A 27,350-nucleotide genomic window follows, 5' to 3' on the forward strand; every position below is an offset into this window, starting at 1 on the left:
TTTTGCGTAAGGAAGAAAGGACAAGGGAAAGGACGGAGCATGCGCTGAGCTGGGAGTGAGCTCATTTCTGACTGAGTGAACTGCAACGACGTGGCATTCTACGGGTTCAACCCAAGACAGGTCTGGTTAGCCCTCGGATCTGACAGCCAGCAGATCAAGAACTGTAGTGGTGGTACGTCAGGCGCAATTTTGGGAATTTAAGCAAGCAACAAAGCAAATCAAGGCTGGTATATCAGAAATTAAGAACACAGTAGAGCAAATTAAAAGTACAGTGGAGAGTCTCCAAAATAGAATGAAGCAAATAGAAGAAAGAATCTCAGAACTGGAAGATAGTTCCTGTCACCAGGGGGAAGCAAACAAAAAGCTGGAAGCAGAGCTGGATCAGGCCAAAAAAAGTATTCAAGAATTGAAAGACACTATTAAAAGGCCAAATATAAGAGTTATGAGAGTCCCAGAAGGTGCAGAAAGAGAAGCTGGGATTAAAGGTGTATTCAATGAAATAATAAAGGAAAATTTTCCTAATCTAGAGAAAGACTTGGGAAACAAGATCCAGGAGGGGCACAGAACTCCCAACAGGCTTGATCCAAAGTGATCTTCTCCACGACATATGATCATCAAGCTCTCTTCAATTGAACATAAGGAAAAGATCCTTAAATGTGCACGTGAAAAAAATCAATTGACATATAAAGGAAAGCCAATTAAACTCACAACACATCTCTCACAGGAAACTCTACAGGCAAGAAGAGAATGGAGTGACATATTCCAGATTCTAAAAGAAAAAAATTGTCGGCCTAGGATAACATATCCAGCAAAACTTTCTTTTGTCCTTGAAAATGAAATAAAATTCTTCCACAGTAAGGAAAAGCTAAAAGAATTTGCCTCTTCCAAGCCTGCCCTACAAATGATACTTCAAGATGTTCTCTTGACAGAGAAGAGGAATAGCACCAAACAAAACCAAGGGCAAACGGGAAGAACATCCCAGTAAAATGACAACAGAAGACTAAACCAATAAACAACCCATTCCTAAAATGAGAGGACCAAAGTAACATCCATATATATTAAACTCTGAATGTAAATGGCTTAAGCTCAATCAAACATCATAGATTAGTAGACTGGATTAAAAAACAAAACCCATCTGCTTAATGTCTGGAGGAGACACACTGCAACAAAGATCACCGGAAACTATATCGCATGGGTTTTTGTTGTTTTCTGTTGGTTTCATCTCTTCAAAACACTTTCTTCTGATTAAATCATTCAATGACTCGTCATCATTTTCTTCACGAAGGTTCTTGATTTTCATTTCCTCAGCTACACATCAGTCATTTAATAGCATGTTATTTAACTTCATGGTGTTGTTAATTTCTTTTTTCTCCCTGATGTTGATTTTATTTTGTGGCTCTTCATTTAACAGGATGTATAGTAGCTGTGTAATGGAGACTGTCATATCTAGTAACATGTCATTTAATTTTATGGCATTGTAAATTTCTATTTTTCTTTCTATTGTTGATTTTGTATCATGACTTTTCATTTAAGGGGATGTACACTAGCTGTGAAATGGAGAATGTCACATCCAGATGTGAGGATGCAGTGTGGTATGCATTTCTGCTTCCAGACAAACATGGACTTACAATGAAACTGTTCACTATATCTTGACAATAGGATGCTGGACTCTCTGCCATTGTCCATGCCCACAATGATGGACATATGACTGAGTATGAAGAACTATATGTTAGTAATGATATAGAGGAACTAGGTGGGGGAGGGAGGGAATAGGGTAGGGGATAAGGGAATATGGAGCTGTATCATAAAATGATAGCAATAATAATAAAATGTAAAAAAAAAGATTCGGTATGAAGCACTTAGATCTACTTGGCATAATGCCTTATGTAAGTGTTGGCTGTCACTCTATTATTTTTCCAAGGACTGTTTTGTATAACTTGGAGGCAGCATTGCCAATCCCACTGTTTCCAAAACACAATCTTCGTAGCATCACTCCTGGGAATATATACAAATTAATTGAAATTTGCATCTGAGAAAGCAACATGAAACCCTGATTTATAGTAGCGTAATTCATAATAGCAACCACATGGAAGCACCCAGATGCCAATTAAAAGAGGAATAGATAAATAAGCTGTGGTACATTTATCCATTAAATACTACACAGCCGTTAAAAAGAATGAAATTCTAACCATTTGCAACAAAATGGTCCCAGCTGGAGACCATTATGCTCAGTGAAATAAGCCAGTCCCCAAAGGACAAATATCATATATTCTGTATGATATAAGGCAATAGTCATGCAAAATACAAAGCAATTAGATGTATAGGTGAACAAGTACATATATCCTTTTAGATGAACTTTACAATGAAAATAGTATATCAGGAACTTAAGATATGTTACAGTAGGCATCTCTACTCCCAGATAAAAGGAGGACTTCCACTGAAACAGTTAAATATAGCTTGACAATGATAGTAAGATTTCTATCATTGTCTATACTTACAATTCCATGATGTATTTAAATAGCAGAATGCTAAAATTGTAGCTTTTACTAAATAACTATACTACTGTAATAATATGGAGGAAATGGTTTGTGGGGGTAGAAATGAAAGGGAGAAAGGGGTTGGAAAATGTATCATGGAACATAAAAATAATTAAAAAGAAAAGAAAGAACACGAGGCTGGTGCTGTGGCATAATTGGTAAGCCTCCACCTGCAACAGCAGCATCTCATATGGGTGTTGACTCAAGTCCCCAGCTGCTCCACTTCGATTCCAGCCCCCTACTGATGTGCCTGGGGAAGCAATGGAAGATGACCCAGGTCCTTGGGACCCTGTATCGCACTTGGGAAACCCAGAAGCAGCTCTGGCCTCTTGGCTTCATTCCGGCACAGCTCTTGCCTTTGTGGCGATTTGGGGAGTGAACCAGCAGATTGAAGACTTCTGTCTCTCTTCCTCTCTGTAACTCTGCCTTCCAAATTAAAAAAGATGTGTGTATGTATATGTATATACATATCTATGTATAGTTCTAACACAGAAGAAATGGTGCTTATCTGCACATTGGAACTGTTGGTGAAGATGTGAAGTCTACCCAAAACATTGTATGACTCTAAAACAATTTTTTCCTTCATTTTAACAATAGCTTAGCTTCTCTGCTAGAGAAAGCAAATATAAAAAGGTAATGTTGGGCCCAGCGGCATGGCCTAGTGGCTAAAGTCCTCACCTTGAATGCACCGGGATCCCACATGGGCGTCGGTTCTAGTCCTGGCAGCCCTGTTTGTGGCCTGGGAAAGCAGGAGAGGACGACCCAATGCATTGGGACCCTGCACCCGCGTGGGAGACCTGGAAGAGGTTCCTCGTTCCCGGCTTCGGATTGGCGCAGCACTGGCCGTTGCGCTCACTTGGGGAGTGAATCATTGGATGGAAGATCTTCCCCTCTGTCTCTCCTCCTCTATGTATATCTGACTTTGTAATAAAAAATAAATAAATCTTAAAAAAAAAAGGTAATGTTAACTTGCTTCTTTTTAACTTCCAACAGATCCCGGATGGATTTTTTGCCCATTTTTATGCCATTTGTGAGCACATCAGCCCTGTGCTAGCGTGGGGCTTTTTGGGCCCTAGAAATTCTCTGTATGATTTATGCTGCTTCTTTAAGGTATGTTTTTCATTGAATTCTTTCTTTTTTATTTTCCTAAATCAAAAAGTGGGTAAGGTTATTTAAAGTTCATAAAGATACTTAAATTCAGTTTAAAAGCTAGAATTATATTGGTGGCATTTTACAGTACCACTGTTAGAGTGAACCGGTATTTTATACACTTGGCTCTTTATTCTGGAATGGATTCAACAAATCCATTCACCTTATCAGTTTCTTCTGTTATGGTTTTATGTGGTCTTGCTATTTTACAATCAAATTGATACATTTTTTTTTTCTTATGCCTGGGTACTTTTTGAAGTTTATAAATCAGCAGTGTCTGAATTTATCACACATGTGGTAATATGTGAGTTCTGGTTCAAAGTAATGTAATTGAAATTCAATTTCAATGTAAATTAATCCAATGTAAATGCAATTCAAGTTAGGAGAAACAACACATCTGCTTGAACTCATAAACAGTAATAAGGGGTCTCTGCCAAGTTACTAAGTTGCAGCTGATTGCAGATTTTTTTTTGGTTGACAAAATGCCAAGAAAGTCTGTTTAATACTCTGTGATTTGGGTTAAGTTGCAAAGAGTAAATAAACATCAAGAATGAATTTGAAACTTCACATGTTTCACTAAATACATTTTAAAAATAATTACATTTATGTACTGCTAATGTTTGTGTAAATGGTTTGGGAAATGTTTATTTTACTGTCTTGTTATTAAGAGCTCATTAATTTGGACTAGGTCACTTGACCCTCCCAACTAAGTATGCGCTTTAGTGGAAAAAATACGGAACTAGCAAGTAAGTGTCACATAATGAGCTGTCTGACTTGGGGGAAATCATTATTTGGTTATTTCTTCATCTACAAAATGAAGAGGTTTGCTGGTTATGAATTGCTCTCCCAAATACAAAATCCAGTGAGTGTAACGTGTCTTCTTAGCACTTCTTAATATCTGCTGATGGGAGATAGAAATTACATACTTGACATAATAGCTGGGATTTAGTAGTTAATGGATATGCAGCTGCTTAAAATCTATTTCCACTTAGGTGTTAACTTGACAAAATGAAATATACTTTAATATTTTAAATGGATTTGAGATCTGAAGTCATTTTTATTTTCCACATATGAATTGGTGTTTGGTGTTTTCTTTTTGTTTGTTTTCTTCAGAAAATCATGCATGCAGAGATTGTAACTTAGAATTACCTGAACTAGTTTTTCCTGTCTTAAAGTAGTGCCCATGCTCAGAAAAAGCTCTGAAGGCAGAGCTGACAAGCAGCCATTCACATCTGTACAGTGCTTTAGGGGTCCCAGGCATTGCTTGCAGATCATCTTGTTTTGATCACTACATCAGCCTTGAGTACTAAAAGGGGTGGATGGTGTTATCTCTTATTTTACAGAGGAGAAAGTGAGACCCAAAAGATGTTAAATCATTTTTTCAAGGCTCTTTTCCAGGAAAATATGAAATCAGAGCTGGCCTCCTGGGTCAGTGCTCATGAAAATATTAGTAACTGTTCACATTTCATATAATATTTTTAAAGAGTTAATTTTTCTTTTATTGGAAAGGCAGATGTACAGAGAGAAGGAGATACACAGAGAAAGATCTTTGTCCATTGGTTCAAACCCCAGGTGGCCGCAACAGCTGGAGCTGAGCTGATCCAAAGCCAGAAGCCAGAAACTTTTCCAGGTCTCCCATACGAGTGCAGGGCCAGGTTTGGGGCCATTCTCTACTGCCTTCTCAGACCACAAGCAGGGAGCTGGATGGGTAGTGGAGCAGCTGAGACATGAACTGGTGCCAATATGGGGTCCCAGGGGATGCCAATATGGGATCCCAGTGGATGCAAGGCAAGGATTTAGCTGCTAGGCTACCACATCGGGCCAGCGATTGCATATGATTTTAATGTAGTAACTCTTTTGTGTTTATTTTCCAGAATCAAGTTCTTTTCTTTCTCAAAGACATTTTTGACTTTGAGAAGGTACGCTATTCGAGCATAGAGACGTTGGCTGAAGACCTCCTGCAGTTACTCATTCGCCGCACTGAACTGTTACTGGCCTACCTTGGAGCAGATGCCCTGAGACACACAAGTGGTTGTATAAGTGGTCATGGTCATGTTTTGTCTAGTGGGCTCTTGGAAGCTAAAGTACAATAAGTATCTTAACAATCATACCTTTTGAGTGTGCTATAAAATATTTTAAAGAAGCTTAAATACTTGGTAGATGTGGACTCAGGGAGGAAAAAATTCTAGTGAAGAATACTAGACTTATATGAAGTTCTGTTATTGAACACCTGTATAGTGTGTTCACAGCTGTTTTTTTGTACTCTTTAGATGGTCATTTCAGTCATGAAATGTTGTGGATTTTGTAGGAATACTGCTTAAATTGAAGCTAATACTTGGTAGTCAACTTGTTTTCTTGAAGCTCTCTGAAATGTCCTGTAGCATTCTCAAAAATTCTGTCTCTGTTTTGCACCTTGAAAGTGTATACTCTTAGCCAAGATCTTAAAGATTGAGGTATGCAAGAATATATTACTCCTAGTGTCAACATATTAACTTTGCCTGAAAAATGTGTTTTTAACTGTGAAGTTGTTTATCTGTTTAATCAAGGTTAAGAAGTAATAGTGTTACTATGTACTGCTTATGTTATTTCTTGTGTATTTACAGGAGTCTTTAAATCAAAGAAATTGTAATCCCTGACTACTGGTACAATCTATTAAATGAATGGAGAGTAAGCAGTATGCAACAATAACTTTGTAGTAGATTAACTTCAGTTCCAAATGTGTTCCTATTGATTCTTTAAGTTAACACCAGAGACTGAAGAAGTTTCCCCTTTTTTAAAAATAGTCATTTATTTGAGTGGCAGAGAGACAGAAATGTAGAGGGAGCTCACATCCACTGGGCCCCTCTCCAGATGCCTGAAGTGGTGGAGACAGGTTAAGCTGAAGCTGTGGTGTGGAAACCCAGTCCGGTTCCCCCATGTGTGTTAGGAACTTTAGCACTTGAGCCATCACAATTGCCTCACAGTCTGTGTTAGCAGGAAGCCATCATCTGGGACTGAAGCTGAGACTCAAACCTAGACAGTGCACGTGGGACACAGGCATCTAACCATGAGACTGAATGCCCACCCACGAAGAAATCTTATAAATTAGAGCATTTTTCTCATGGGAATATAGTGATTTAAAAGCTATTTATAAAGAAAGGGAATTTAAAATTTATCTTTTTAAAAAGTATAAAATTTTTAAACTTCCATTTTCTGGTTCACTCCCCAAATGCCCACACTAGTTAGAGCTGAGCCAGGCTGAAGCCAGGAGCCGGAAACTCAGTCCAAGTTCTGCATATGGTAAGCAAGGCCCCAACTACTTGAGCTGGTGCCCGTTCCCTCCCAAAGTATGCAACAGCAAGAAGGTAGGAGCAGAACTGAGACTCAAACTCATGCACTCCAATATGGGATGTGGGTGCCTCAACCTGTGGCCTCACTGCAAGGCAGAAAAATGTCTCCTCTTTCAGTGTAGTTTTGAAATTGTCTCCCAAAATCTGGAGTCATTCTACTTGATACACTAAAATAATCTCTCCTTTCTCTTTTTGTAAAGCTGGGTTTTAGTTTTTCCCACTGAGAACTCTGTACAGAATTTGTCCTGTTATGCTCATATCTCAAAAAATAATCATACTTTGAATCTTAGTGGGAATCTAGAGCTTTTTTCACTCACTTGATACAGAACCAAGTCCTTTTAATGAGGTCACAGTATAGTCCATGTCCTTTATGCTCAGTATGTGAAGGGGGGGGTTGTTGTGAGGGAGGGTCTCAGGGCAGGGGAGGCCTTCAGGAGTTGGTTGTGTTTGGTGTTGAATCATACACTGCTGAAGTGGCTGACTCGTAATGCCAAAAAAATGTGTTGCTTTTGCTTCTAAAGTGGGCTGTATTCATGTTAGGAGGAGGTTACAGAGAAGAACCTAAAATGTATTTTTAAAAAAATACAATTTCAGATTAAAGTGCCTAGTTTCTGATTAGCGAACAGAAAATCAAAGTGCAAAGAAGCATAATTTTAAAAAGATTTTAAAAAGATTTTATGTATGTGCCATAATTGTATACATTAATTACAATATGTAAAATTCATATTCTCTTCTGCTTCTTATGTTAAACATACAAAGTATTGCTGATCTTCATGATTTTTTCTTCCATAGCTTCCTAATTTAATCGTGGGTGGACAGACTGTATGGTGATTGTCATGCTCTGATATGGGACAAAAGAAAAAAATATGATCTATTCATAATTCCAGGGTTTTTTGAGAGAGAGAGAAACAGACAGATAGGTGCAAGTAGACAAACAGAACTCCCATCCACCAGCTCACTGTTCAAATACCAGAAACATGGAAAGTGAGCCAGGGAGAGGCCAGGAGTTAGGAACTCAGTGTCGGCCTGCTGTGTTGGTGGCAGGGATCTGACTGTTGGAGCTGTCACCTGCTACATTCCAGGATGTACATTGGCAGGAAACTGCAATTGGAAACAGAGCCAAAACCCAAACCCAGGTAGCCCAGTACAGGATGTAATTATGCCAATTGACAGCTAAACCACAAGCCAAATGCCTGCCACCTAATTCTTGCTGTTAATGGAAGAGAATGCTTAGAAATAACCCAAAATAAAGCCTCCATTACAGAGTATTTTGCTTCTCATTTCAAATATTAAATGTTTTGCCTTATTTACATATCACTAGCTGTGAATGCTATGTACACACACAGGTATGCATGCACACATTTCCTTGTAGGGAAACTGCTTATATTATTTGGCCCATTTGAAGGCTAAATGATGACTCAAGCTATGATTTAATAAAAGAATAAGTTCATCTTTAATTTGAGAAACATGTTTGAAAGAATTTTGAAGAATTGCACTATTTATAATGCTGCTAGTACAGGAAGTAACTCTGGGGAACTTCTGTTGAAATGAATGGCTTGGGAAGATGATTTTATTGCTGACATTCATTTTTTAAAATGCCCTTATTCAGTACATCGGTGTGGCAAAATCAATACTTAGATTACTTGCTAGTCAGTTCATTAGCTATGAATTCAAAAAAATACTTTCTTGTGGCCTTTGATAAAAAGAAGTAAGAGTGACCAAATAGAATATCAGGGTAGTAAGTATAGGGAAAAATCTCTCTATTGTAGGGTAAGAAACTTGGCCTTCTTAAAGGAATTATCTTCCTAGAAATAATGTTTCTGATGGCAGAAGGATATTTAAGACATTCGTACCAGTTTCCATTTGCCTTAAAATTGGGTTAAACAATAAAAGCGTTTTTGATTGATTAAACTAGTCTAAAGCCTTTCAGAGGGAAGCCCTGCTGGACACTTACTCATGGTGGTGTGATCAGAATTGCTGTTGCCTTCAGGAGTCTCACCACCTGCTTCTGTAAGGAAATTACAGCAGGGTCTTGAATGACTTCTGAGAAATGGCTTTTTTCCCGCCTTTTTTTCTATTTTTGTTTTCTGTGTATGTTTAGCTAAAAGAGTAGTTATTTCTTCTTGAAGGTTAACAATGTTAAGTGTCAAAATGGAATTATCTTTTAAAAAAGAAGCCAAGTTTTATGTACAGTTGTAGAAAGCTTAAACAACATTTTTGTCCTTCTTACAAAGGAGTAATTATTTGCTATGATTTATCCTTTATTATACTTTTGTTAATTTTTAATTAACTTACTTTATAGAAGATATTTTCAAATGTTTCCTTGCCTTAAGATTAAATATTTCCTACTGAAATAATTCCCAAGAGAGTGATTATGTAAATTACAAAAGAATTCTCTGTTAACTGTCTCTTTAAACATGGGACAGAGGAATGCCAAAGTAATTTTTAATGTGCTTCTCTGATGTTTCATAACCCAAATTTTTAAATTTTGTTAATGACTTATTTTTATCGCAGTGTTGAATGTATGCTCTGAAATTTCTTGGATATAAATTTTGAAACGATTATAAGAATCAGGCTGAAATTGAAACCCATACATTTTGTTCTTGATTTAGTCAGATTAAGAGCTATGTCAGATTTAAGAATTTATAAAGTCTAATCAGTGGAAATAAGGACATCCTTATCTTGTAGTTGTTGTGTTAATTATGTTACTGTTTTATTTAGTTTTACAGCAATCATATTTTAGCTTCACTTGGCTGATAGCAGTAGACATTTATATTTCCAAAATGTAAGAACTGTGCTTATTAATTTGTGTAAAACACTATAGTAGCAAAAAGAAAAACAAAGTAGCACTGGCTCTCCAGCCTTACTAAGCACTGTAACATGGATGTATTACTGTATCTGCCAAATAAAAAAAAAGTAATGATGCATTTTGGTGATGCGTGTGTGATTTGCATACTGCCGGTAATGCATTTTCAGTGTCAAAATCGTCTCACCAGAGGCTGCCCTTTGAAAGCTTCCGGTCTCTGTGAGGTCACACATTTAGGCATGGAGAACTGCTGACACACTGACATCTCTGGTAAATGCATCTGTTATCTGTATGTGCCGTGTCAGGTGGTTTTGTTGTGAATAAAGTCAAAGCACTTTTATTTTCATTAATGGAAAGTGTTTGAAAGTATATTGCTATCAAGCATGATATAAATTGATATTGACATGCACACCTCCATCCCCTTTCAGAAATGAATTGAACCCCCTCTTTCATCACTTGTTGGCAAGGGTTCAGAGACATTCAGTCCAGAAGAGAGAGAGTTGCTCCCAGACTACCATGGTCACCAGGTGGAAGGAAGGATTCACCTGGAAATAAAAACAGGATTGTTAATTTGAAGTTTTTAAGAAGTATGTTGTGTAATAATTGAATACTTATGTCTACTCATAGGTATTTCATGTTTTAGTTGTCAAATTAAGGAAATAACCTGAAGTGTATCACTTAACAAGCAAACGATACAAACGTGAGTTGGACCTTTCCCTGGTCTGGAATAAGGAGTTGATGTGGAGCTGGAAATTAATCAGGATCTCCATCTCATTGTTCTCTGTTTACTATAAACATGTGTATATTTGAGGGCCTAAATTGGATGTGTACTATGTGTCCTCATTTTATAGCCTTTTTTTTATTTTAGACTTGAATTAAATGCCTAAGAAGGCTCCTACTGCTTCTAAGTGTTGCCAGTTGGCCAAGGCGTGGCTTCTAGGCAGCAAAACCTAGACGGGAGCAAGCTTTTCAGTCAATTTAACTCTTTTCAGTCTGAGAGATTTTGGTCCCTTTTTTAGGGTGGTCTCTACCTCTAACTAAAAGTGTAGAATCCTATGTGCCTTTTATAGTATATTTTACTAATATTAATAATAGGTTCATGTGTTTTATTAAAGTTTTTATATTACGACAAGTGACTTCAATAATGAACTCTCAGTGTTTTATAATGCTCTTTGCTACTTTTTGGTCTTAAAAGTTAGCACTGGTTTCTAGTGTTGTAACTCAAATCAAATCTGGCCTACTTGTCAGCATGCTCAGTTCTCCTGACTTTAGGAATTCCATAGGATCCATGGAACTCTCAAAAAAACAGACAAAATTTGAATAATTCAGTTGCTATTTAAAACAATCTAGATTATATTCTCATAAAATTATACAAAGTTGCTTCATATGTTATATAAAGTGATGAATATTTACATAGTTACAAAAATGTGTATTAATGTTTATGTTCATTAGTCAAAATGTTTTTAATCACAAAATTGATTCAAATTATAGGTTATCTGTGTTCTTATTTTGTTATTATCGGTCATGCACTTTGTTGTCTCAAGCATCCTCTGACCCCAGCACCTGGACTTAGCATGTCACGCTTCAAACATCCATTTCTAAGTTCTCACATGTATTTAAAATGTTTCTCTACAAGCATCTCATGTCTGATCGTTACATTAATTGTGGGGCTTTGCTGGAAATCTTTATAAGCTTCTTTTAGTCCACTCTGTTCTGTTCTTACGCCACTTTGGTTTTGGGCTTTTCCTGCAGTGTTTCTTCCTCTGCCACGTATTCCCTGACACCTTAAACTGCCACTTCTCCCCTCCTTGATCTGTTTCCCTGCCTGTACTGCTGACACCATTGATCATACTGCATAAGCATTTTTGTCTCCTTGGCCTTTTCGACATCTGAGCAGTGAGAACGCTACAGTAACCTTCACCATCTGAGCAGGGAAGGAATGGATTTCAGTAAGAGAAGAAACAGAGTGAACCTTCCTTCTGTAGCACTCTTTATTCTTTCCTTTAAAGTTACAGAAAAGCAGCTGGCACATCAGCTAGCACTCGGTGTTTGTTTTGAACTGTTTTGTATGTGTGTCACAGAAACTTTTCACAAAGCACATTTATATATGGGAAATTATGAAACTTCTATTTTTATGTTTGAAATAACACCATAGTATTGAGTATACAGCAGCACTTTGAAATCTGAAAGCATCTGAAATATACAACTTCTAGAACTTTATTAGTTCTTATTTAATAATATTCTATAAGGGGAAGAGTCCCTGAAACCTTAAAAAGTTCCAAATACTTAAGGTAGTAGAAGATGGATAACAAAAGTGCAGGTCAGCACAAGTACATATTCTTTATTGCTGCATGACAAAGTGTGCCACAATGTGGCATCTGGAAGCAGCAAGCATTACTTAGTAGGATTTCTAAGCGCTGAGAATCTGGGAATGGCTTAGTTTGCTGGTTCTGAATTAGGATCTCTGCACACTCACTTGGAGGCTTCATTAGCTACCCTAGAATCTGAATGTGGTTTGTCCCCAAAGGCTCATATACTAGAGCTTGCTCCCAGTGTGGCAGTTAGGGTGGTGGTACTGTTGAAAGATGGGACCTGATGGGTGGTAATAGGTCTTGGGGGATCCATCTCATGAATGAATGGATGTTGTCTCATTGGAGTAGGTCGTTGTAGCTCTTGCTTCCTTCCTCTTGCATATGTATTTCTCCTGCATGCTTCTCTGGCATATTGGGATGCATGGCAGGACAGCATTGCCATGCTGTTTGGGCCCTCTGTCATGAGCTGAGTAGCCTATTTCTTGATGCATTTCCCAGCATCAGTTATCACAAAACACAATGAACTAATATAGCCTGCAGGATTATCCTCCAACATCTGCACACTCACTTTTTTTAAAAGACTTATTTATTTTATTACAGCCTGATATACAGAGAGGAGGAGAGACAGAGAGGAAGATCCTCCGTCTGATGATTCACTCCCCAAGTGAGCCGCAATGGCCGGTGCTGCGCCAATCTGATGCCGGGAATCTGGAACCTCTTCCAGGTCTCCCACACGGGTGCAGGGTCCCAAATCCTTGGGCCGTCCTCGACTGCTTTCCCAGGCCACAAGCAGGGAGCTGGATGGGAAGTGGAGCTGCCGGGATTAGAACCAGCGCCCATATGGGATCCCAGGGCGTTCAAGGCGAGGACTTTAGCCACTAGGCCACATCGCCGCCAGGCCCTGCACACTCACCTTTTTGTCAGATTCAGTCCCTTTTGAGCCATTGACAGTGACCTTCCTAGACTTCCTAGACCAACTAGACTTCTCAAAATCACTGTGTGGGTGTCCTTCAGACCTGGTGACTGGCTCTGCTTAGTGTACGTAATCTAAGACATAGCAAGACAAGATACAGTAGTAATCATTGACAATGTAGACTTGGAAGTGATAACATGTGAATATTCCATTGGTCATAAAGACCAACTGACACATGCGGGAGAAGACTACTTGTGGCCTGAATACTTGGGGGATGGAATCACTAGGATCTTCTCAGTGGTTGGATACCACAGCAGGAAGCCATAAGTCATGCATACATGATGTCAGCATTTTCATCATAAATGAGTGGGAATGCACTAATTGGCCAATGTTTTTTTTTAAGGATTTATTTATTTTAATTACAAAGTCAGATATACAGAGAGGAGGTGAGACAGAGAGGAAGACCTTCCATCCGTGGATTCACTCCCCAAGTGACCACAACGGCCGGTGCTGTGCCAATCCGAAGCCGGGAACCAGGAACCTCTTCCAGGTCTCCTATGCGGGTGCAGTGTCCCAAAGCCTCGGGCCGTCCTTGACTGCTTTCCCAGGCAACAAGCAGGGAGCTGGATGGAAAGTGGAGCTGCCGGGATTAGAACCGGTGCCCATATGGGATCCCGGTGCGTTCAAGGCGAGGACTTTAGCCACTAGGCCACGCTGCCAGGCCCTGGCCAATGTTTTGATATGGTATCAAGGCCTTTATTTGGAGTATATAGACCTGTCTCACATTCCAAAATACCTTTTGTTACATAAACCACAGCCCTAAAACATCATCTTGAATTTCAAGTTTTCCTTATTTAAAAAAAAAACAAACAATAAATGTTTATTTTCATCTACCTGAAATGCAGAGTGACAGAGACAGAAAGCGAGCTTCCATGTGCTGGTTCATTCCATAAACGCCCCAAACAGCTAGGCCTGGAAAAGGTCAAAACCAGGAGCTAGGAACTCCATCCAGGTGTTCCCTATAGGAAGTAGAACCCCAAGCACCTGAGCCATCATCTGCCTTGTGAGATGCATTAGCAGGTAGCTGGGACTTGAACCTGCACTCTGATACAGGATACAGGTATCCCAAGTAGCAGCTTAAGCACTGGGCCACTAGGCTCACTCCCTTTCCTTTTTTAAGGATTTTATTTATTTGAAAGAGTGACTTTAGTTCGAATTTTTATTTGATGACTCACTCACCAAATTGCTGTATCAGTCAGTGTTGGGTCAGGTACCCCATCCCCATCTCCCATGTGGATAGCAGGGGCCATCTTCTGCTATCTTCCCAAGCTCATTAGAAGGAAGCTAGATGGAAGTGGAGTAGCCAGGAGAGATGCATGGATCACAAGTGACAGCTTATCCTGATGTGCCACAGCACTCCAGGTGGCTGCAATGGCCAGGACTGGACCACGCAGGAGCCAGGAGCTTCTGAGTCTCTAATATGGGTAGCAGGGGCCCCAGCACTTGGGTCATCTGCTTTCCCAGACCATTAGTAGGGAGCTGGAGCAGCCAGGATTCAAAGTGCCTGTATGGGATGCTGGGTCAAGGTGGCAGCATACCCAACTGTACCATAACTCAGCCCCAACTTCTACTTGGTTTTTTGTTGTTTTCTTTTTTAGCCCCAACTTTTTAAGTAGAATGAACTTAGACTTCTCAAGAGTAGTAAGTGTAGACTTTTACTAAAGCTTTAGACGTTCAAATCTAATCTTTTGTATTTGTCTTTTCTGTACCCAGCTTGATGGTTAATTTTTTTGAAAGAATTATTTATTTTATTACAAAGTCAGATATACAGAGAGGAGGAGAGACAGAGAGGAAGACCTTCCATCCGTGGATTCACTCCCTAAGTGAACCACAAGAGCTGGTGCTGTGCCAATCCGAAGCCGGGAACCAGGAACTTCTTCCAGGTCTCCCATGTGGGTGCAGCGTCCCAAAGTATTGGGCCGTCCTCGACTGCTTTCCTGGGCCACAAGCAGGGAGCTGGATGGGAAGTGGAGCTGCCGGGATTAGAACCGGTGCCCATATGGGTTCCCAGGGCGTTCAAGGCGAGGACTTTAGCCACTAGGCCATGCCGGCGGGCCCTTGATTTTTGTGAGCTGGTTGCCTACCAAATCTTTTCTCCCATCTTTCTTTGCTTTCTGTTCTTTATTTCTAATTTTACAGAAAGGGAATATAGAATGAGAGAGAAATAATCCATCACTGGTTTACTTCCCAAATGGTCAAAATGTCCAGCATCAGGACTGTCTGAAACCAGGAGCCTGGAGTTTCTTCTGGGTCTCCCACATGGGTGCAGAGGCCCGAGGACTTGTACCACTTTTTGCTGCTTTCCCAGGTACTCAGCAAGGAGCTGGATTGGAAGTGGAGCATCCAGGATTCAAACTGTCATCCATATGGGATGCTGGCACCTCAGGTAGAGTCTTAACTCACTACACTGTGGCACCAACCCTTACCAGATCTTTTCAAAGCACGGCTTTTATGAAAACTCTTGCCTTTATAGCTCACTTTTATGATTTTATGTAACTCAAGATATAAAACTGGCATATATCAAGCCTGAGAGCAAACCTAGCTGTTTTGTGATAAGTAACTTGGGGAACCTTAGACTTAATGATCTTATCAAGCCTGTCTTTTCAGAACCAAGCCCCTGACAATTCTTGCTGACATTGCCTCTCCCCACAGGCTCCAAATTGGAATAATGATAACTCCATTCTCCCAGTTCGGAAGCTGGAAGTCTTCTTCCTTAGTCCTCACATTCAGTCTGTTACCCCAAGTCCTTCCACTTCTACATGGAAGACAAATGTGCCACGTGCTTCTACCCACCGCACAACTGTCCCTCAGTGTGATGATCACAGAAGCCTCCTGATTGGACTCCGTGCTTCCTCCCTTGCCCCACTTAAGGTATTTATAGCACATCAGCCAGAGTGAACAAGTTACAAAGACTTCAGATAATGTCACCACTTTTTGAAATCCACTGATGACTGGCCATCCATCTTCAAACAAAAATTGAAGCCCTGATGGATGCTGTACAATAAGTCCTGCATGCCCGCTCCCCTCTGTGCCTCACCCGTGCTCACCTCTCACAGGCCTGGCAGCACACACCCCGAGCTTCCTCGTTCTTCCTGGACTCTGGCACCTTTACCTGCACCTAGACACATTCTCCTAGACACATGCATTTCCAGGGAGACACACAGCTCATTGCCTCCCTTTCTTCAAGTCTTACTCCCAGGGCCTCCCCCAGCCACTCTGTCTAAAATTAGAGCAGCTACATAGGCCAGGCCTGCATTCCGGCCTCGGGTTCTGGCTTTCCTCATGCTGAATGCCACTATCCAAGGAACCTATCATTCATCGGTTTATTGTCTACCCTTTTCCACTACAATGTGTGTTCTATGGTGACAATGATTTTTACCTGACATGTTTGTATTCTCAGTGTCTGCAACCGATTTTCTTTGTTAACTGAGTGAATGATGAATGGCTGGAAGAGTATCAGGCCATAAATGCTGTAGTTAGCTCAACATTTCATGGGGAGCACGGAGACCATTATTTTATCTGTTGGGTTAAAAAAAAAAAAGCTGCAACTTGGCTCTATCCATCAGAGCAATAGATTACAAATTGGTCAGTCTAGAGAGGAAGTGGGTGGAGTTGGTGCATAGGCCAGATCCAGAGGGGTGGCAGCAAGGAAAGCCTCCTTTGGGCGGAGAGCCAAAGGATGTGCTGGATGTAGGTAGTGAGTTGGGGAGCAGATTTCATGCAGCAGCAGTGCCTTGTGCCAGGTCTCCGAGGCCAGAATGCCCATCGGTGGATCCAAGAGTAGCTCCGGAATGACCACCGGTAGCTCCGTGAGGAAGGTCGTGGTGTTACTGGAGCAAGCAGGCAAGCTGGGTCATTTAGGGGAGCGATCGCCACCTACCCTGAAGTACACACGCACCTGTCTTAAGGACCAACCTAGGAATGAACAAGGTGCCCATCCTCGGAGAACATCCATCCTGGACGTGGCGCTGGCAAGCACAGCAAAAAAACTTTTTAACCTCCTGGAATAGAATCCGTGCCGCGGACTGTCCAGCGCCTGCGGGTGGGGGTGGGGGGAAGTGATTTATCCGTGCCCAATTTATCTGTCGGGATGCTCGTTTGTGAAGAACTGAAGATCTCCTCCAAGAAACGTTCTCCCGCTGGAGCTGACTGGTGGGCTTGACCCGGCTGTCTTTAGGAAGACCAGAGCTGGTTTGCTTTCCCTTAAGGAAAGGTAGAAGATTACACTTAACGACACACACATGTCATATTTTCTTTCATCCCTCATCTTCCTTCCTCTTCCCCCACCCCCATTAGCGACTCTCTTTGCAGTTAATTCTCAGAGCTAAGAAAATCGGAGTGATAGGTGAAAACGTCCCAGGACTGCTCCTCGCTGTCACTGATGGCCAAAGATCCACGCTTTGGGAGAAAATAATGCAACGGCTTGACTTCCTGACTGGAAAGCTGAAAGAAGGTGGCCCCGGGGGAGGAACACGGGTAGGGAGAGCCAGCTAGGGGACGCGTCCTGTTTCCCAAGCTTTGCCGGAGACGGAGAGCAGCCCAGGGTTAGGGGAGTCAGCTCCGGCACGCAGGACCGAGCGACAGGGGAGCCCCTGCGTACATAGGCAGCCACCGCCCCCCTCCCTGGCCAGCCGTCCCGCTCGGCTCCCCACCCCTCTCCGGGCTCTCGGGCGGAGGTGGGGGCTGGGGGAGCTGGCCTCAGGTTTTGGAACAGCTGCAGCCGGCGCTGGGCCCGTCTGGAATGCGGGAGCGGGCTGCGCACCAGGACTTTTATGGAAACTTGCTGCTGGAGACGGCGGCGGCGCCGGCAGCCAGAGGGCTCGCAGCGGCGGGGGCAGCAGTGGCAGCGGCCGCGACGCAGACCCCTACTCACACCCAGGCGCCAGACGCGCACCCGCTCTCGGCGCGCACCGTGCACCTCGACTTGTCGTCAGCTCCTGGCAGGTGAGAGGGGTTGGGGAAACGTGGAATGGGGGCAGCAGAGACAGAGGTGTCGGTCCCCAGGCGGAGATGGGGGCGGCGGCTGCGAAGAGGCGCTCGGGCGCCCGGGCTCTCTGCGGGGCTCTGCCGCAGCGCCCGAGCGCGCCGGGCGCTTCCAGTCGTGGCTGCGTGCGGACCGACCGTCTGAGCTGCGTCCTGCGGGCCGTGACTCCGCGCTAACCCGCCTCGGCTTCTGGTTGCGACTTGCTTGCCCGCGCCCCTGTTTCTGCTCCGCCTGTGCCTGGCGGGTTCAGCTTCGGGCGCTTTGTCCACTCCTGCGGGGAGCAGAGCGGGTGGCCGTCCCCTCTCCGTACCGTTGGAGTCCGGTCGGGTGAAGTCCGCGGTGGTCCCCCCGCCATCCGCCTGCAGTACCCGTTATTTGTAAGACATCGTTTCTGACCGGAGGGTCCTCCAGGTGGAGGACTGAAAATGGAAACAACAAAGCCGCGTATCCCGCAGTCTCCCGCCCCGTGCTCCCAGGGGGACGATTGTGGCGCTGGGGGCTGGGGGTTTGAGAGGCCGGGGCTGTGGACGTGGGCAAGAGCCAAGAGGGGCCACCTGGCGAGCACGCCCGGTCTGCCAGTCGCTGGGTGCGCCAGGCCGGCCCGATTGGGGCTGTCGGCTGGTATTCAGGGCACCTGTCAGAAAAACAACCAACTTGAGAAGTTTCTTTGGTTTCTGCTGTGACTTTGAGATACTGGGTTTACGTTTATTAATGGCCACTCTGGGACAGAGTTGGGAGAGAGGGAGAGATAGAGAACACAAGATAAAAATAGCACAAGGATTTGCCCTAACAAGATGCCTGTCCTTGGGAAAGAGGTAGGTAGAGCAAAGCAGGAAGCCACCATAAAAAAATTTGTTCCCTGAATAAAGCAATGGGACTTCAATCATCGGCTAAATTTTGTTCATGAATTCATATACCAGGAGGCCTGCGAGTCACGACATAACTATGCCATGGGTAGTGTGATTAAGTAAAGTGAAGTATTTATATCATCTTAGTCACACATTACTGAGGGGGGTCACGTAAGTCCCTCCTCTAACATTAACGTCTTATAGGTTAAAAAAGATACCTCAAAATACACTTTATCTCTAAAATTCTATGCAGTACTGATACAATTAGTCAAACACATGTATTTAGTCACATGACGAAAAGTTTTGTGGGATCGGTGTGTTTAGTGTAAAGGATCTTTGATTATTCAGGGTAGCTGCCTTGGCAACTAGCACCTTGTTTTTCAAGATATTTTATAATTCTGATTTTGTTTAAGTATCATTTGAAGAAAAATTCAAAATTTCATAATTTTGAATTTTATCTGCAACATCTCCCTTAAAAAGCCCTAGTCAAAACCACCACAATTTATTTTCAATCCAATTTTTCTCATTATGATTATTGATGTGATCCAGTTTTAATGGACGTTTCATTTTAAATTTTAAATCCATCTTAAATAGAGATGTAGTGAATAGCAATTTTTCCTGCTCACCTTAAATGGAATGTGCTATTCTTGAAAATTTGACATGTAAGGCAGATCATTGTCAAAATGTATGTCATCTTGACATGACTATATTTAGCTTCAACGAAGGAATACGTTATCTTGGTTTTTGAATGGTATTTTCCCCTTAAAATTTCTCTTAATTTATTGAGGTTAGAGTTCCACTTGTGCACAGAATGAAAACTAAATATGTATATCTGGAAGAGATGACTTGGGGATTGCTTAGAACCGGAGTGACCTGAAAAGACATACTTCATTTATGAAAAAATAAATTGGCTTGCTATCTTTGAAATACCCTAAAGGGAAAAAAATGTATTATTTAAAGAAAAATGTGAGAGTTGCACAGTCAGTGTGTAAACATGTATAACATAGGGGCAGCTATTTGAAAGTGTTTATGAGAGAACTTTTCATCTGTTCTGTATATGTAGGTCACACACTAGCAGGGAGATGTATTGTAAACAGAACTTATGCTCCCATGTGGGATGCAGCAGTAGCTTAACTTGCCACCTCGTAACACTGGTTTCCATGTAGTCCCTTTCATGTTCTCTCTCTCCTGCTTTTATGATTGCATGGTTATATACACTTGAAATTGTTACGTTTTCATTTTCCACTTAAATATTCAGTGTATAGTTTGTCTTACCTCATAGTAGTGTAATATACTTCCCGTACTCTAGGTTGAGTAGAATTTTGCTAGAAAGCTTACATTTTTGTATTTGATTTTTTTGTAAGTTTTTTTTTTTTTTTGGAAGTCAGATATACAGAAAGGAGGAGAGACAGAGAGAAAGATCTCCTGTACAATGATTCACTCCCAAAGTGACTGCAACAGCTGGAGCTGAGCAGATCTGAAGTCAGGAACCAGGAGCTTCTTCCAGGTCTCCCACATGAATGCAGAGTCCCAAGGCTTTGGGCCACAAGCAGGGAGCTGGATGGGAAGTGGAGCAGCTGGGACACGAACTGGCACCTATAGGGGATCCCAGCATGTTTAAGGCCAGGATTTAGCCACTAGCCATTGTGACAGTTCAGTCTCATCCTTTGATCAGTGTTTTCTCTCTCATCTTATTCTTGATAATGATTCAGCTGTCTTGCCTGGGATTTTAGACACTTAGGAAGGGCTAAATTATTGTTGCTACTGCCTTTTTAAGGTGGTCAGTAACATTTCCTCTGATGCTCAGAACAGATAATTTCATACTAGATTAAGTCTGAGATTGTACATAGGAAATCCTTTGTCACTCGAGTTACTAAGTAATAGGGATTAAGCAATTCAATCAGTCTTCATTTAGCCTTCTAAAAATCAGTGAATTCAATCCCCTTTCTAGAGTAAGAAGTGCCACAGTTTGATAGAATGTTCTTTCCTGAAGTTTGACAAATCTCAAAATGTGATCTTGGAGCCTCTGGGCGGAACCAGTGCTGTGGCTGCTCCCATTTCCAAGCCGGTTGCCTGTGAACGGCCTGAGTGAAGCAGCAGCAGATGGCCCTAGTGTCTGCACCCCTGCCACCGTGTAGGAGACCTGGATGAAGTTTCTTGCTTCTGGATCCTGGCTTGTGGCCATCTGGATAATGAACCAGCAGATGAATGTCTCTCCCCCCACTTCTGTAACTCTTTCAGTTAAATAAATAAATCTTTAAAAAAGAAAGAAAAGACACACAGTAGTCCCAGGTATCCTTTAGTGGTCCATTAAGTTCTTCTTTTTTCAACTGCTTATTTGCAATTGGGTTATGTGTTTTTTAAAGAGTTCAATATTAAAAAATGTCACAAGACTTTGATATATGTGAATAGTTCTCTTCTATTAAGCCAGATAATAAAGAGATTTGTAAAAAAAAAATCTAAAGTCACTTTTCTTAGTTAAAATGACTTAGCAAATATGTATATATGGACATTTTCTGTGTTAATTTATAATACATTAAATATTTATAGACTTAATTATCCATATGAACGAAACTTCTTTAGAATCTTCCATAATAGGTTGAAAATCCACAGTCTAAAAGTCTGAGACCCACTTTTGTAATAGAAAAACTTTCTTCTAATGAGAATATTTGTGTTTAGCAGAGCTTAGTCTTATGTGTGTTTACACACTTTCAGAGGTTGCCAAATAAAACATTTTTATTTTAAATGTGAACCTTATTATATCTTAATAATTATATTCTATTCCATCTGGACTAGGAACTCTATAAGAATACTTTATCCCATTCAGCTAGTATATTTAGCACATTATATTGTACATTATGGATGCTGAATAAATAATTCCTGAATAGTTATCCACTTCAGCTAACTTTTTCATCTCCTCCCACTTATTCTTAGTTTTATCATACTCATAGTTCCTCTGAATCTATGAAATAACATGTTAACCACCTCATATATCATGCATAATTGGAATTCAGCTGTTACTTAAAGCCCCCTTCTTTTATTCAAAATAGGCATACTTTGTTTTTAATGTGCTTTGTTTTCTGCAAATTGAAAAAGTATGACAACCCTGCAAGGGCAAAAACTCTTCGTACTATTTTCTCAACCGCATGGGTTTGCTTCATATCTGTCACATTTATGTAACTCTGTCAATATTCCAAGAATTTCCATCATTATGATGTCTGCTGTGGTGCTCTGTCATCACTGATCTTTGATACTACACTTATTATTTTTGGGTACCATAAGCTGTTTCCAAACGAGATAATGACCTTCATGGATAAATGTATGTTTTACTGGACAATGATGGAGCTGGTCCACATCTCTGTCCTTCACCTCAGACCCCCCTGTTTCCTGAGATACAACAATATTGAAATTAGGCCATTGAGTAACTACAGTGGCCTCCAAGTGTCCAACTGAAAGGAAGAGTGACATGTGTCTTTCAATCAAAAGCTTAAAATGATGAAGTTTAGTGAAGAAAGTATGTTGAAAGCCAGGTAAGGCTGAATGGCAGGCCGCTTGCACCAAACGTTTAGCCAAGTAGGGAATGTAAGGAGAATCTTTTTTGGAGGAAATTAACAGTGCAACTCCAATGAGCACATACAAGAGAAGACAGTGAAATAGGCTTATTGTTAATTCATAGAAGATTTCATTGGTCTGAATAGAAAAAGCCAGCCAGCTACAACACTCCCTTCAGTCAAAACCTAATTCAAGACAAGGCCTCAACTTTCTTCAAGCTGAGAGATGTCAGAAAGCTTCACAAGAAATGTCTGAAACTAGCAGAGATTGGTTCATGAATTAAAGGGGAAGAAACTCTCTGGATGCTGTGAAGGCTCAAAGTAAGGGAGCAAGTACTGATGCCGACGCTGCAGCAAGGTAGTGGAAGATCCAGCCAAGGGCATCAGTGAAGGTGGCTAATGAACAGACTCTGAATACAGTTGAAACAGCCTCTTACTGAATAAAGAAGATATCTAGGAGTTTCACGCCTGGAGAAGAGAAGTTGATGATGCTTCGCTTTAAAGGACTCTCTCTTTAGGGGCCAAGGCGGTTGGTACTTGTTGAATCCAATGAACATTTATCATCCCCCAAATCCTAGCACTGTAACTTAGCTAAGTGTGCTTTACTTGTGCTCTGCAAGTGGATGACAGCATATCTGTTTACAACATGGCTTTCTGAATATTTTAAGTCCATTTTTGAGACTGACTGCTTGGCAAGCAACGTTCCTTTCAAATTATTACTTCCTTTATTGATAATGCTCTGGGCTCCCAGGATCTCTGATGGAGACATATGAGATTAATATTTTTTGAAAGATTTCTTCATTTTTTAATTGCAAAGTCAGATATACAGAGAGAAGAAGAGACAGAGAGGAAGATCTTCTGTCCGATGGTTCACTCCCCAAGTGACCACAATGGCCGGTGCTGCACTGATCCGAAGCCAGGAGCCAGCAGCACTTCCGGGTCTTCCACGTGGGTGCAGAGTCCCAAGGCTTTGGGTTGTCCTTGACTGCTTTCCCAGGCTACAAGAAGGGAGCTGGATGGGAAAGCAGGGCCGCCAGGATTAGAACCTGCGACCATATGGAATCCTGGCGCGTGCAAGGTGAGGACCTTAGCCGCTAGGCCACCACGGCGGGTCCAAGATGAATATTTTTACAACTGCTGCCAGAATATCCATTCTGAATGGATCAAGGAATAGTTTTAATTTTCCTTTTTTAAAAGATTTATTTAGTTTTTATCGGAAAGGCAGGTATACAGAGCAAAGAAGAGACGAAGAGAAAGCTCTTCCATACACTGGTTTACTCCCCAAGTGGCCGCAATGGCCGGAATTGAGCTGATCTGAAGTCAGAAGCTAGGAGCTTCTTCTGGTTCTCCCATGCAGGTGCTGGGTACCAAAGCTTTGGGCTGTTTCTCTACTGCTTTCCCAGGCCACAAGCAGGGAGCTGGATGTGAAGTGGAACAGCCAGGACACGCACCGGCGCCCATATGGGATCCCGGTGCGTGTAAGGAAAGGACTTTAGCCAATAGGCTACTGTGCTGGGCCCAATAGTTTCAATCTTCAAGTCTTATTATTTAAGAACTACATTTTCTAAAGGTATAATTGCCTGTGATGAACCTGGAAAAAGTTCATTGAAAACCTGGAAAGGATTCAGCCTTTTAGAAGCTATTAGGAATAGTCATGACTTATGGAAGGATGTCAAGTCAACATTAAGAGGAATTTGGAAGAGAGAGGTCGGAGGGAGGGAGGGAGGGAGGGAGAGACAAATATCCTCTGTCCATTGATTTACTCCCCAAATGATTGTAACAGCTGGTGCTGGGTCAAGCTGAAGCCAGGAGCCAGAAACTTCACCCAGATCTCCAGTGTGAGTGGCAGGAACTCAAGCACTTGAGCCATGATGTGTTGTTTCTCAGGCTCACTAGCAGGGAGCTAGATCAGAGGCAGAGTAGTGGGACTCAAACTGGCATTTTAATATGGAATGCAGGTATCCCAAGTGGTAGGGTAGTCTCTGAGACACAATACCCCATCCTGCAATAAAGTAGATGGGTAGATAAAAGACATTTAGGTATGTATATATGTATATATATATGCCTATAAGACAATGCTTTTATGTGCTTAACAGAATACAGTACAATATAACTTCTATATTCACTGCAAACTAAAAAAATGTATGATTAATTTTACTGTGGTATTGTTACTTTGTTTACTGTGCTTTATTGCAATGGTCTGTAACCAAAACTGCAGTATTTCTGAGGTAAACCCAATGGATACTCTAGGTCTTTCCTTTATAGTATTCCAATATTTTTAATTGATTCATTTATTGTTACTGGAAAGGCAGATATACAGAGAGGAGGAGAGACAGAGAGGAAGATCTTCCATCCGATGGTTTACTCCCCAAGTGGCTGCAATGGCTGGAGCTGAGGTGATCTGAAGCCAGGAGCCAAGAGCTTCTTCCAGGTCTGCTATGCGAGTGTAGGGTCCCAAGGATTTGGGCCTTCCTCGACTGCTTTCCCAGGCCACAGGCAGGAAGCTGGATGGGAAGCAGGGCCTCCAGGACCAGAAGCACCTCCCCTATGGGATCCCAGCACGTTCAAGGCGAGGACTTTAGTCACTAGACTATCGCGGTGTGCCCCAGAATTGGTACTGTTCTAAATTAACTCTTCCAGAAAATTAAAGAAGTGGGAGTACTTCCTAATTCATTCTATGAAGGTAGTATCACCCTGTTAACAAAAGAAGACATTAGAAGGGGTGGGCATTTAGCTTAGGGCTAAGATATCAATTAAGATTCTGGTTAAGAGCCTACGTCCCCCATTGGAGTACCTGAGTTGATATCAGCTCCAATTCCTGACTCTAGATTCGTACCAATGAAGACTCTGGATTCCCACTGCTCACAAGGGAAATATGGATTTAGTACCTGGCTCCTGGCTTCAAAGTGGATGTTTGAGAGCAAACCAGCTCCCTCTCTGTGTTTGTTTCATTAGATTAAATCCAATGTCCACTCATGATCATTAACTCCAGAAACCTTACTAAATCTGATAAAGAGCATCCAAGAAAAACCTGTAGCTAATATTCCACTTAATAGTGATAGTACATTTCCCCTAGCTAGATCAGGAATGAGACAAATATGTTTGCTCTTCCCACTCCTATTTAACATTGTGCTGGAAGTTGTAACTACTACAGTCAGAGCAGAAAAAGGAATAAGAGATGATACAGTGCATATATGATGAAAAGAAGTGAGAGGCATGATAAAACATTAAGCTACCACAGGAGGGTTTCTTGAGCATAAGCAGTGTGAAATGCAATGGTTGATGTGACAGTGCAGACAGCTCCTAAGTGACAAACCAGCAGGTGGGGTAGCATGCATGATGTGGATATGCTACACAAAGAGATGATTCATGTCCTGAGTGGGATGGGGGAAAATGTCACAGAGTTCAAGATGCCACTCAGGATAATGCCCAATTTAAAACTTCTGAGTCATTTCTGGAATTTTCCATTTAATATTATCAGGGAACAGTTGATCTTGAGTAACTAAAATAGTGGGAAGTGAAGCTTCAGACATGGAGGATACACAATAATACAAAGCGATGGTAATTAAAACTGTGGTATTGGTGGAAGAATACACAAATAGATTAGTGGAATAGATGAGAGACCCCAGAAATAGAAAAACATACTCATCTGATCTTTTACTTTTTTAAAATATTTGTTTATTTTTATTGGAAAGGCAGATTTTTCAGAGAAGGAAAGACAGCGACACAGGTTTTCATACACTGGTTAACTCGCCAAGTGGCTGCAGCAGCTGAAGCTGAGCTGTTCTGAAGCCAGGAGCCTGGAACTTCTTATGGGTCTCGCATACTGGTACAGGGCCCCAAAGCTTTGGGCCATTTTCTGATGTTTTCTCAGGCCACAAGAAGGGAGCTGCATGGGAGGTGGAGCAGCTGGCACATGAACCAGTGTCCATGGGATCCAGGCATGTGCAAGGTGAGGATTTAGCCACTGAACCATTGTGGTAGGCCCTTATTTGATCTTTTAAAAAGGAGCAAAAGTAATAAAGTGGAGAAAAGAGCATTTTCAACAAATGGTGCAGGAAGAACTGAACACTCATGTATTTAAAAATTAATCTGGGCCCAGTGTGTGGCTAAAGTCTTCACCTTGCATGTGCCCAGATCCCATATGGGTGCCAGTTTGTATCCCGGCTTAGCTCTGGCCATTGTGACTAGTTGGGGAGTGAACCAGCAGATGGAAGATCTTTCTCTCTGTAAATCTGACTTTCCAATAAAAAAATAAATAAATCTTTTAAAAAAATCATTCTGGAAAACAGACCTTACATTCTTCACAAAATTTACTCAAAATAGATCACAGATTTAAATGTAAAATACAGAACTGTGAAACACAAGATCTCACAGGTCAAATTCCAGATGATTTCAGATCTGGAATTTTTTTTTAATTTTTTTTTTATTATTTTTAATATCATTTACATTGTTGAGAGGGATGCACACCTGTGTGCATTTCCAAAGGGGTGGGCAGGGTCAAGGCATAGATGAAGGTGGGTGGAGCAAATGCTTCAATTTACTTTTTCTCCTGTGTCTGAAGGGGGGTGTGATGGGAAAGAGCTACTGCCTGCTGTCAAACTACATCAGCACCTGAGGATGGGGGCAGTCATTTGATGACACCGTAGAGATCCCAGTGTGGGAAAGAGTATTCTAAGGGTGTTACTGACAGGGTTTGATAATTCTGAGACATCGTTGGCTTTGTTGTACCAGGGTTGAGAAAAATCTTTCCAAGTGCATCCCCAGCTCCAGGATCATGTTGCAAAGCTTGGTCAGGAGAGTGGGCCAACCTGTTTTGCTTTCCATTCTCTGACAAGGAACTTTATTCCCTTGCTGGCCT

The 27,350-nt window shown here is 41.6% G+C and overlaps 3 protein-coding genes across 10 annotated transcripts in view; 2 read left to right on the forward strand and 1 right to left on the reverse strand.

The window, feature by feature from the left end:
• MIGA1 (mitoguardin 1) overlaps positions 1-7,781 on the forward strand; it is a 116,788-nt gene extending 109,007 nt beyond the window's left edge. Inside the window, exons 14-15 of the mRNA XM_004582106.2 lie at positions 3,531-3,647; positions 5,561-7,781. Coding sequence (XP_004582163.2) covers positions 3,531-3,647; positions 5,561-5,779 — 336 coding nt within the window. The 3' untranslated portion in view covers positions 5,780-7,781. The remainder of the gene's footprint in view (positions 1-3,530; positions 3,648-5,560) is intronic.
• A 2,505-nt stretch (positions 7,782-10,286) lies between these two features.
• FUBP1 (far upstream element binding protein 1) overlaps positions 10,287-27,350 on the reverse strand; it is an 89,678-nt gene continuing 72,614 nt past the window's right edge. For all 8 annotated transcript variants that reach the window (XM_058658361.1, XM_058658384.1, XM_058658338.1 and 5 more), the window contains one exon: positions 10,287-10,366. In XM_058658361.1, the coding sequence (XP_058514344.1) occupies positions 10,302-10,366 (65 nt within the window). In that variant the 3' untranslated portion in view covers positions 10,287-10,301. The remainder of the gene's footprint in view (positions 10,367-27,350) is intronic.
• The window catches only part of NEXN (nexilin F-actin binding protein), a 39,949-nt gene continuing 30,615 nt past the window's right edge, over positions 18,017-27,350 (forward strand). The window contains exon 1 of the mRNA XM_004582207.3: positions 18,017-18,050. The gene's annotated coding sequence lies outside the window, so the exon portion shown is untranslated. The remainder of the gene's footprint in view (positions 18,051-27,350) is intronic.

This window comes from Ochotona princeps, chromosome 2 (assembly GCF_030435755.1).
Source record: "Ochotona princeps isolate mOchPri1 chromosome 2, mOchPri1.hap1, whole genome shotgun sequence".
Classification (NCBI taxonomy): Eukaryota; Metazoa; Chordata; class Mammalia; order Lagomorpha; family Ochotonidae; genus Ochotona; species Ochotona princeps.